The sequence below is a fragment of the Globicephala melas genome, chromosome 3 (genome assembly GCF_963455315.2).
Source record: "Globicephala melas chromosome 3, mGloMel1.2, whole genome shotgun sequence".
In the NCBI taxonomy this organism is placed as follows: domain Eukaryota; kingdom Metazoa; phylum Chordata; class Mammalia; order Artiodactyla; family Delphinidae; genus Globicephala; species Globicephala melas.
This window is the reverse complement of record NC_083316.1, coordinates 42,694,455-42,706,615: the sequence shown is the minus strand read 5'-3', so window position 1 is coordinate 42,706,615 and position 12,161 is coordinate 42,694,455. Positions and strand designations below refer to the sequence as shown.

Sequence of the window (12,161 nt, the reverse complement as noted above, 5' to 3'; positions counted from 1 at the left end):
CTGAACTGGGTTCAAGAGGAAAATGTGGTATGGTGAGGACAAATAATCCTTGCAAGGAATTTTCCGTAAAAAGGAAAGAGAGCAATGAAATGGTAGCTGAAGAAGTAAGTGTAAATACCATAGGAAATATTTTAAAAGAATAAAAAATATAAAAATCACCTATAATCCCACAACCAGTAATCATTAATAACATTTTACCAACCTCAATCTCTTGGAAAAAAATAGAATGAGATACCGCTATATGTTCATCAGAACGGTGAAAATTTAACAATCTCGCAATATGAAGCACGAGTAGGAGGTAGAGCAATGGGAACTCTAGTGGGAATGTAAGTTGGTATAATCCCTATGGAAAACAGTCTGGCGCTATCCAGTGAAGTTGAATATACACATACACTACCGCCAAGCAAATCCACTCCCAGGTATATATCATAGAAAAGTTCTTGCATATGTATACCAGGAGACACATATATTAATGTTTATAGAAGCATTCTTTGTAAGAGCCCCACACTGGAAACATCCCATATATTCTAAAGTAGAATGGATAAATAAACTGCAGATACTTACAGAATAAAATGCTAGAAACCACTGGCAATGAAAGTAGAGTTATATACAACTTGGATGAAAATTATAATGCTAAACAAAAGGCACGAAAGAATACATACAGTGTGATCTCATTTACATGAGATGCAAACACAGGTAAAGCTGAATTCAGTATTTAGGGATACACAGACAATAAATTATAAAGAAAAGTAGGAAAATGATCACACAAATGTCATGTGAGTGATCACCTGTAGGGAGGAAGAGGGATGTGCTTGGTGAAGGACACATGGGGAACTTCTGAGCTGCAGCTAATTTCTAGACCTTGTTGTTGAACATATGTGTCATGCACTCTTCTGTATATATGATATATCATGTGGTAAAAAGAACTTTAAAAACAAATCTTAAAGTAACATATTCTTTCAAAATTTAGTAATGAGACCAAGAGGGACTGAAAAAATCTTGTGTACCATACAGAAATTTGCTGGTTATCTTGTGGCAAAATATCTTAAAAATTTGTCAAACTTAAGTACGAATTATCTACTTTTCTTCTATAAAAAGACAACTGTTCCAAATTCGTTGACCTCTTCTATGATGACTGTGGCTATCAAAAGTATGCTACATAAGTACACAGCAGGTATCAAAAGCCAAAATAGCCACCCACATATCTAATCTATCTCCCTTCAAGGTAAAGATATTTTAACAATGACTGAGAAAGCAGTTGCTCTTAAAAGAACTCACAATATACAGAGAATATTCTGATAATGGATGTTTAAAAATGTTTCCATTGTTACATGATTTTATTGTTGAAAATAATGTCTGTCACCAGTAAAAACTCAAAACTGCAGTTTTATAGACATGGAATAATTGGTCGAGAAAAACAAGGACATTCCTGAAGTATTGTATTTAGCTCCCCTCCAATGGAGCTTTCAGACCAGCTAGGCAGCTCCTGCATTCTGGCCAGAAGCCACTGGGTTGTAACAGTTTTGATTTTAATCCCAGTTAACCTGGGAAGGATGATTCTATTAATTTCTCCCCTTCCCCGAGCAAAGAGATCAGCTGCTTTCTGAAGGCTCTCTCTAAATCAATGCTTTTTTTTTTTTTTTGAAGCAGAGGAGAGGTCGGATGATAGACTGGAGAGAGAACCAAGAAAGGTGAACAAAGCTACTGGCTGTTTCCAAATTAACAGTTTTAAGCCACTAAAAACAGGAGTATTTTGGACTTTAAAAATAACATGGGATACCAGAATACACAAACTAGCACAGCAATCACTAAATGTAAGAACTGAGTCATATCAGGGAGGATAAATTTAACCAGGCAAATTTCAACAAAAACTTCCACATAATTGTAGGATGAGCAGAAATGAATTTCAAATCAGCTTGAATTACTATTGTGGCAAGGTGTTATAAGAGTCTCAAAAATAATAAAGCATATTCTATTGTTACTGTTAATATTATAAAGTGAAAGCAAAAGTTTTAATGTACTGTTAATAGATAAAATTTTAATTTTATCAAGATCATTACATCTTATAATTTAAAATTTTCTATTTTTGTTTTATAATATACATAATTTATAAGTACATAAGTACATGTATATAATTTGCAAACGAACACACATACACACACATAAATATATACAGTCCCAAAGTTTTAGGTTGTTATTATTTTTTTAACTGATGAGGATGATATGAAAAAAGTCAATGTTAATAAACACCGGGTTGAAGGTTATGGGTTCTTTATTTTAGAATTCTAAGCTGTTACTAAGCCATGAGTAGACATCTTCATTAATGACATACGGACAAAGAACTTGACCTGAATATTAATTCTCAGGCCTAATTAAACTATATGTTTAATTAAATGCAGATTCTGCTAAGAATGAATTTAAAAATTCTTTCAATGCAATTCATGCTTTCAAATTTTGGTTTTTAAAAACATATAAATTGTTTTAATTCTACTGTCCTGAAAACAAACAATCTCTTCTTTCATGGTTACAAAATGATCAGTAACAGAAATACAAGGGTTTTTTTGTTTGTTTTGTTTTTAGTATCAGCACTGGAATGAGGCTAAAAGAATTATATAAACATCAGGAACTTTCAACAAAGTTAAGATGCTAGAAGCACCTGTAAGTAAATACAAACATAACAGTTCTTTAGTTTTTCACTAGGTTGATATAAAACAATAACAACACCAGCATCACCACATCCTATCTTCTATCTAGAAAAAGCAGTTCCAATGGAACATACTGACTGACATTCCACAAAGGAAGATTAACAATACTTAATTATAAATTATAATTAAGATATACTTAATTATATACTTAGTTATAAATAATTATATTAACTATAAACAAATAAATTACAGAGACACTGTAGGCTTCAACCTGTAATGTCATGCCAATTATTATTCTCCTTGTTACACAAATCTACCAAAAGAATTTCTGGAAAAGAAATGAAATTTCTAGTTTCAAAACCTAGTTATTCCCTGTTAAAAAGAAAAGAAAAAAAAAAAAAGCAGGGAAGAAAATTGTCAGGCCAGCATTTTAACTAAAATTTCCTCAAAAACTTGAAACGTGGGCTTCCCTGGTGGCGCAGTGGTTGAGAGTCCACCTGCCGATGCAGGGGACACGGGCTCGTGCCCCGGTCCAGGAAGATCCCACATGCCATGGAGCGGCTGGGCCCGTGAGCCATGGCCGCTGAGCCTGCGAGTCCAGAGTCTGTGCTCCGCAATGGGAGAGGCCACAACAGTGAGAGGCCCGTGTACCACACACAAAAAAAACCCCCAAAAACCTTGAAACATAATGAAAGAAGGTAAATATTTCATTAAGTATATATATTAAGATAAATCTTATTTTTAATATATACATATGATTCTTCGGATGAACACTAAAATTGCTTTCTTCATTATCTTCATTCTGTTATCTAAAAATTGAAAAAACAAAAATTCATCTACTCTTTAAACAGACTACCAAAGAAAAGGAGCCTCTTTCTTATTCTTCTTCCATAACTTAAGAAAGGGGTACTACTTATCATGCCTTAGAAGTCTTTATCATGGCTCCCAAGAAAGGTAAATGGGCTAAGAGAACTTCTGCTTTGCCACTGGAAAGACAGCAACAAATCGTCTACACAAACTGGCCTTTCAGGTGACCATGGCTGTATTTTCAACCCAGACGGCAAACACTGTAGTAGTCTGACCAGAATCCATTGTTGGTTGTATGACATGTTACTCCGCAAACCAATCCCAAAATAACAGAATAGACTGATAAAGGCAAGTGTCCAACGTGAAACCTGCTGCCAACTGGCTCTTACCAACTTTTACATATAGGAAAGTTTTATAAACAAAATATAAGATGTTTTAGTAAAAAAGAAAATAAACAGTGCTAGAAAGGGGATTTTGAAACAGGAACTTTCACATATTGCTGGTAGGAGTATAACGTGGTACAACCTTTCTAGAAAACAATTTGGCTATATATATCAAGAACCTTAATTGTGCTTTACATCCTTTTATTCTAATAATTATACTTTTGACAGTCTATCAGAAGGAATCAAAATATGGTTTAAATACGATATGTAGAAAGCTGCTAATCAAAGCACCATTTAAAATAATTAAAATTGTAAACAGCTTAATAAAACATTAAGTGGTTAAACATTGTTAAATTATGATATATTTAAATAATACATATTTATTTAAAATGATATTCAGAAAGAATATGGAAAATTGCTTACAGCTTTATGGGACATTTCAGTGATTCTTAAGAATAATTTTTATTGTAAAACTTTTTACTATTCCTTGAAACCTGGTACTTACCCCTTATTTATCACTCCTAGCTTACACATGATATTTACATCATGTGTACATCAGCGTACACATGATATTTAAAATTATGTAACTAGATAAATCCACCAAGAGATTGAGTGTAGACAGAGAAGAGAAAATGTCTGGATTAAACTCTGGGTTACTCTGACATTTAAGGGTTGGGGGTTTGAGAAGGAATCAGCAAAGGAGACAGAGTTCTTCCCTTTAGGATTATGTCTTTGTTGGCATGTGAAGTCCTCCATGTACTAACCCAGGTTTACCTCATCTCTTACTACTTCTCTTCTCACTACTTATAGTTATAAAAAATATATTGTGCTCATTTTCTGGGTTCTTTCTACATGCTTTTCCATTCTTTGAAGCACTATTTCTTTCCTCCTGTTCCCCATCCCTGATTAACTCCTTTATATCTTTTAGAATTCACCTCAACAATAGCTTCCTCAGTGGTCTGCCAGATGTGGTTTAGTTTCCCCTTCTATGTACTGTACACATACCCAGCATCACACAATCTTCTTACTCCCATTATTGCTCATAAGCACTTTCTCTCTTTTTCTATTTTTCTTTCTGGATTGGAATTGCTTACTTATATATCTCCTCCAGTAGATTATGATCCTTGAGGTTCTATGTCCTATTCATCATTTAACATTTAGCACAGTGCTGAATACTTGGTTGGCACTTAAACAATATTTAATAAACTAGAGAACCAATAAATTAATTAGCCATAATAGAAAGAGAAGAGCTTATACAGGCTTAGCCTTTGGAGACAGTGAAGTTGGAGTGTAGAGCAGGGTTTTTGTGAAAGAGGGTGTTATTTAGGCATCAGAGGAAGCAAGAAACATGTCGGCAAGCCAGAAGTTACCAATATTTTTTTTGTAGCAATAAATATCTAGGTACAATGGCTTGATTAACTTCTTTTCGGTCTTCTTTATTGAAAAGCTGCCTGGCAGACATAGTGTTCTACCAAGCAGGTAGATACAAGTACAGTGGGTTCATTATTTTGAATGTTTATTTGTATAAGATGTTTTGAATACTTGATTCCCTTTTCATTTTCTAGCAAACTACTCCAATCTGGCAGGTGTTTGAGAGTTGCAGCTTCCATAGAGATGTGAATAAAGCAATAGTTTGTTTCTTTTTTAATTTATTAATTAATTTATTTATTTTTGGCTATGTTGGGTCTTCGTTGCTGTGTGCAGGCTTTCTTTTTAGTTGCGGCAAGCGGGGGCTACTCTTTGTTGTAGTGGGCAGGCCTCTCATTAACATGGTTTCTCTTGTTGTGGAGCACGGGCTCTAGGTGTGTGGACTTCAGTAGTTGTGGCACATGGGCTCAGCAGTTGTGGCTCGAAGGCTCTAGAGCACCAGCTCAGTAGTTGTGGCACATGGGCTTAGTTGCCCTGCCGCATGTGGGATCTTCCCGGACCAGGTCTCAAACCCGTGTCCCCTGCATTGGCAGGCGGATTCTTAACCACTGCCCCACCAGGGAAGCCCTAAAGGAATAGTTTTAAATGAAGGGTCTTCATATTGAGTATGAACCTTTTTAAGAGTCATGGAATTGTTATTAAACTTCAGAGAAGCATAACTCGTCAGTAGAAGGGTGGAGACAGGTTTAAAAGCCAAAAACTTTTAAGGAATTTAAGGAGTGGAACCTAGAAAAGGTGTTAGGTAGAAATAAGGTTTCTTTGTTTATAAGTGTATTAAATGAAAATAAAGGGTTTTGAGTCACATTTTAAAATATTTTTTTAAATTTTGCCGAACGTTAAAAGCATTTTTTTTCTGTAGCATGACCATAAATATTTTTAAGGTGAGACAAATATAACCTCTACATAAAATATTATGATTTATTTTCAGTGTGGCACAGTTGAGCTACATTTCAAATGGGAAGTAACATTGATAGGGAGCACTCATGTGAAACTGTGTTCAAAAGAAAAAGCCCAAGTTTCAAAAAATGTTTTATTCTGAATATTGTCCTCTGTATAGTTTTAATTTTAAAAGTGTTTTCAGATCCAACTAAAGTTCAATTTAGAAATATAATTTATATTTTTTACTTTCTCAGATGAAGCTTTAAGCATATGTTTCTAATAATTCAGTTAAAATATGCTGGGTTGTATATTTTTTAAAAGAATCTGCATTGAAAAGATTCCAAAATATTTGTTTGAACAGGCACTCAGCATCTTGATGAAAACTGTTGGAAAAGAAAAACTTTCAGAGTCATTCTGCTCTCTGAGTACCCAAGCCAACTAAACTGGTACAGTTAACACTTCTGTAAGAGGCCAGGAGCCAAGAAATGTAGCTCTTCCTGGACTGCTTTTCAACAGGCCTTCAAGCCAACTTAGTGCTTGATATTAATACCATTGAATTTTCAGATAATAAGCTACAAGTAGAACATCTACAACTCTTTCTATCAATATCATACTTGTTAGTCTCTACTAGTAATCCTTGATTAGCTTAAATCTCTGCTTTATGTTGGCATTAAAGCTGTAGCTTTAATTTTGTCGGATATCATACTTATAAAACAAGAAGAGAATGCCCTGTAGAGTGTGACCCCACACTGTCTCCCAGACATAAATATTTTTACATTGCTTTTTAGTACTACTGAGTGTCACAGTAGAGATGTAAATTATTTAGAACACATTAATGCTTTGGAAGGCGAGATAGTTATCTCAGCCTACCAAATTTATAAGTAGGGATAGTTTATTTGGCCTCCGACCCTTTCGTTTTCATTGTATCCCCTTGAGATTTATTGATACCAATGAATTCATTTAGCAGTTATATGCTTACTATAGGTAGTATGTCATGTTGATCTCTGTATCCACATACTTGCTCTAGTAAGTGCTCTTAGATATTTGTTGGATTGAACTAGAAAGTACCCACCAAATTTAGATGCTGTGATGGAGAGTAAATAATAAAAGAAAGATTCAAAGATTCTGTATGCTAACTAGAGAGACTAGGCTAAATTTAATTTCTCTAATATCACAGAGTTATTTGGAAAAATAGCATAAACTAAAATTCTAGTCACTTGGTTTTTCAAGTGCTTCCCACAAGATTAGATTAACAGTGTCTCCAAAAATGGTTACCATACTTTAATAACTTTTAAGCTTATTTCAGAACTGTAAATGTAGAAGACTTATGTGGAACCAGTGATAAACCTCCTGGCTTTTTTCCCCTTTCTTATTTGGATCTGTGTATAATCTGAAATAGCAAATTATATACAATTTGGGAGACAGTGTCATTTGTGACTTCAGGGGATCTGAGGAATGCAGTCATTTCATGAGCTTGTGCCAGATCTTTCCATTTTGGGTAGTTTATTAATGGAAAGAAAGCAAATGGAGGGAGTTTCAATAAGGAACTGAATGGGTTAATGACTGAAAATGATGATTGAAAACCATAATCTGCAGTTGATTGGGACATAGTTATGAGGAGAAAGCATACGTATAAATAGTAACATAATGGTATGTTACTGAAATCTAAGAAAAGTAGAATGAGACAAAATATCTCTAGTATCTTGATGTTCTATTTGATAGTATTTTGGATAAGTTTCATAAGGGAGATGGTTGAGATCACTAATCCTTAGTACATGAACCAACAAATAGGAATTGTATTTATCCTAAGAAGTAACTTTGGCCCGTAAAGAAGGAGTAGAGACTCTTAACTAGAGGAACATTTTTGTCTGTAATTTCTCTGATTCAGTGCCAGATGCTTTTTGAGAGAACATTCAAAGCCGTGTCTGTCTGAGTTTCATTGTTGAAAACTGCCAGCTGCTATATTTCTTTTTAATAACTGATTGAAAGTCTTTCCGTTATGTCTCCTCTATTGCAAAATTCCTTAAGTTTAAAAAAGTGTGTTTAAAGTAATAGCATTATGAAACAAAAGCTTTATTCTGTGGATTGGATAATACTTCTCTTGTGACATTTTCTTTTCCCACCAAAAGTGAGAAGTGAATGCCTTGCCTTGGTACATCCCATTTCTAATGGAGGACAAGAAGTTATTTTCTTCAATGGCTGACTTCCAGAATTTCTGCCTGAACGTTCTTTGTCAAGTGTATATTCCCTTCTCTAGGCCTTTCTATATAGAGCCCACAAACATCGTCAGTGTGAATGATGTCATTCAGAGGGTTAGTGACCATGCCTCTGCAATGAACAAGAGGATTCATTACTACAGCCGGCTCACTGCTCCTGCAGACAAGGCACTGGTAAGGGGCAAAGCATTGCTAATTGTCTAAGCTTAAGTTGAAATGAACTGAACAACATAAGCCACGGCAGCTCCCAGTAGTTGAACTTTTTGCTGGCCATATTCCAAGGACAGCATCATGGAAAGTCAAAGATATTAATTAATACGTCTTACATCTCAGGCTAGTTCATTCTTATTAGCCTGGCATAGAGAGATTTGAAACAATCTCTCTATGTTGACAACAGCCTAGAGATTTGTTGGATTAAAATTCTGCTAATCCATAATCCTAAAAGCTTTGAGGAGGATAAACTGTTGAAGTAGTTTAGGTCATTGATTAATAACATAAATAATAACAAGTTCTGGTTAGTCTATTCAATTTTTAAGTTTGAAGCTACAAGGGAAAAATGTTTATAGAAATTTTCTACAGGAGTGAGAAACTGAAATATATACATACATATATTTTTTTCCTATTTGGTAATGTCCTTTTATAGATCAAAAAGCAGGGTCAAAGAGCAGATACTAAACATTTGAAGCTTTGTGGGCCACCTGCTGTTGCATATTCTTCTCTACTTTTGTTTTATAATCATTTAAACAGCCCCTTACCAAAGGGGCTGTTAAGGTTGAAGGCTAGATTTGGCCCATGGGCTATGGTTTGTTGACTCTTGATCTTACAAAATCTGTGTTATTATCTTAGAATCAAAAATATGTAAGTAATTTCATTTCTTATAAGAATTAACGATATTCAGAAATTTGGAAGTTGAAAGAAAAATGAAGCATTCTGAGAAAAAAATAATGATTTTTTTATAGGTAATAATAAAAAGGGAGAAGGGAATTCAACACTCTAAATGTTTACTGAGGGGCAAGGACTGGGCTAGTCACTTGAACACAGATATCTCATTTTAAGCCTTGTGAATTATTAAGATCTCCTTCTGTGTCATCATAGTAGGGACTTCCAAAATATTCTGGGTGGGATAATTTTTTTCCCCAATTTTTTCACTTTTTCTTCCCCTAGGTCTTTACATCAATAGTTGTGATAAAGTCTTAGTTCCATGTCAGAATTATCTAAGCCTTCTGGGGAGTAGAAGTAATCCAATATCTCTGGGTCTAGTTCAGACCTCCTAGAGACTGTACTTATGGAAGCAAACTTCAGAGATACCAACTGGGCCAGTCTAGGTCTGAGTGTATGTTGTTTGCCTGGAAATTAAGTCAGCATTGTACACCAAGTTGAATCCCTTTTGTTAACTGACAGTGAGATGAGTCTAGTTAATCACAGTATATAAACAGTGATCTAAAATTAATAATATGACCATTTTTAATGATTGTGTGTATACATCCATGCTCATTTTCTGAGAATCCCAAAGTTATTTTTCCTAAAAGACCTTTTAGGGAAGAGTAATATGAAACCACAGGTGTCAGGTCTTTACACAGTTACACCTTTTTATTTCTGAAAATTTCCCCACTTACGTTAATATTTTTACTCTAAATTGGGGAAGGGTAGTAAATTATTTGGCTGCTGACATCTCCTAGATGCTTGCTAATAAAAGTGTGACCTGCACAGGCCAGCAATATCAGCATCACTGAGAGCTTGTTAAAAGGGCAGAATCTCAGTCCTTGCTCCAGATCTACTGAATCAAAATCTGTATTTTAACAAATTCTCTGTGTGAATCACAAGAACATTCAAGTTTGAAAAGCACTGTCCTAGACCACTGATGAGAGTGTGGGATCCAATCTTCCAATTTTTCTGTCTCTCCTAATAATTTCTTATCCTGTAGCTTCTAATCCTATCCCTGATAACTTTTGATTTTCACTTTTTCTGAACTTGCTCTGCTAGATATCATGGTTTATCTGCTGCCTGATACAGACATGGTCCTGCCCCTTTTTTCTTTTTACTCCATAGTAGAAGACAGCAGAACTCAGACCCAAGAGGACTGAGGGTAAAGAGAAGGCAGCAGACCTATTTCCATATATGCTTTTGTATCTATAGGAAATAGTTGTTTCCAAAGCCACACCAGGCATGGCATTCAAGACACTCTTTGCCCGCAAGACACCACCAATCATATGCATAAAGAGAGAAGGATTTGATATTTTTTCTTTTTGCACCAGTTCGTATCCTGTCTACCTGCTGAGTCCTAATGCTCCACTTTCTTGAGGTGTTTCCCAACTATTCTAGTCCCCATTGTTGTTGTTATCATTATTTTTGTCATTCCTGTGTTCGAGTTGAACACTTAATTTTTATTCTTATAGCGTTTTCTAATTGTTTCACATGTGTTCCAACTGGTATTTAAACTTCTTGAAGTTAGGGGTTGTATATTATTTTTACTTGAATGCTAAACCTAGCACAGAGTTGTAGATTTACATAGTAAGTACTGATATAAAAGATTGTTGATTTATACCAGTCAGCTCCTACGTCTTTAATATTATGTGTAAGGACTACATATTCTCAAAGGACAATTCTCAGGGAGATGGTCAGAATTCCATCAGGAAACCGTATTTTTTTCCCCTCCAAAATAGGGAGGTAGAATTAGAAAGAAATGTGTCAGGGTAAGGTGGGAGCTATGTGTATAAAAATGTATATCTATTCAATTGTTCTTTCTGTGTACGTCTTCAACCTCTCTATTGGCTCCTTCCCTTTTGCTTACATCTTCTGTCTTTAAGAACCCTTGCTTTGCCTTTTCCTTAAGCCACTTTAGCTCACCTTTTTCTTCTGGTACCAAAGCATTTAGAAGAATAGTCCATATTTATTATTCCTTTCTTTCCCTTCTGTTGACTCCTCAATTCTTTATAGTTTGAGTTCCCTACCTGCCTCTTTGCTAAAACCACCTTCACATAGGAGTTTGGTGACCACTTCATTCTTAAAATTTCCCTCACTTCAGACCCAAGTCTCCTCCATCTAGAATTACTTAATCTAGGTCTTTGCTGGCTCTTCTTCCTCCTGTCTCATGAAAATGAAGAGAAGAATATTTTGACAATTGCATACTCTAGGAATTCATTCTCATTTGAGATGAACAGTTTATTGTTTATAGTATTTAAACTCTTGCTCCTTTAGATCTTCTACTCTATTTGAAAAATAATTTTTATATTAATCAGATATACACACTATTTAATTGTTCATGATATTTGGAAATGTGTCTAGAGTCAGGTACTCTGTTGTATAGAAAATATCCTCTGTTGCACATTTACTGGTTCTAACATTTCTGTACTTTTTTTTTTTTAACCAGGTTGCCCCAGATCATGTAGTTCCAGCTCCAGAAGAGTGCTATGTGTATAGTCCATTAGGTTCTGCTTATAAACTTCAAAGTTGCACCGAAGGATATGGTAAAAACACCAGTTTAGTAACCATGTGAGTAAAACTACTTTTTGGAGCATAACAAACTTTTTGTAAACAAAAGTTATTGATTATTTTAATTTTTTGTCTTAATTAAAATGTTTGAAGAGTCAAACGTCATATTTTTACTGCTGTTACTCTGCTTTCAGTTTTATGATTTGGAATACCATGATGGGAACATCTATACTAAGTATTCCTTGGGGCATAAAACAGGTAATATAATTTTCAGCACACTTTTTACCAGAATTTTTTTCTCTTTGTATTTTAAGTTTTACAATAGAGGTTTTAATAAATCTACATAAAATTTATTAAAGAAAATAGATGAT

At 34.6% G+C, this 12,161-nt stretch overlaps 1 protein-coding gene across 6 annotated transcripts in view; it reads left to right on the top strand.

Moving 5' to 3' along the window:
- SLC38A9 (solute carrier family 38 member 9) overlaps window positions 1–12,161 on the top strand; it is a 110,811-nt gene that overhangs the window by 38,818 nt on the left and 59,832 nt on the right. For 5 of the 6 annotated variants that reach the window (XR_009563379.2, XM_030843360.2, XM_060295779.2 and 2 more), the window contains 3 exons: window positions 8,400–8,532; window positions 11,729–11,850; window positions 11,985–12,048. Coding sequence is in view for 5 of the 6 variants with exons in the window: in XM_030843360.2 (XP_030699220.1) it covers window positions 8,400–8,532; window positions 11,729–11,850; window positions 11,985–12,048 (319 nt within the window). In the remaining variant the exon portion in view is untranslated. Of the gene's footprint in view, window positions 1–8,271; window positions 8,533–11,728; window positions 11,851–11,984; window positions 12,049–12,161 lie in introns of all 6 variants that reach the window. The other variant, XM_060295782.1, reaches the window with a different exon arrangement.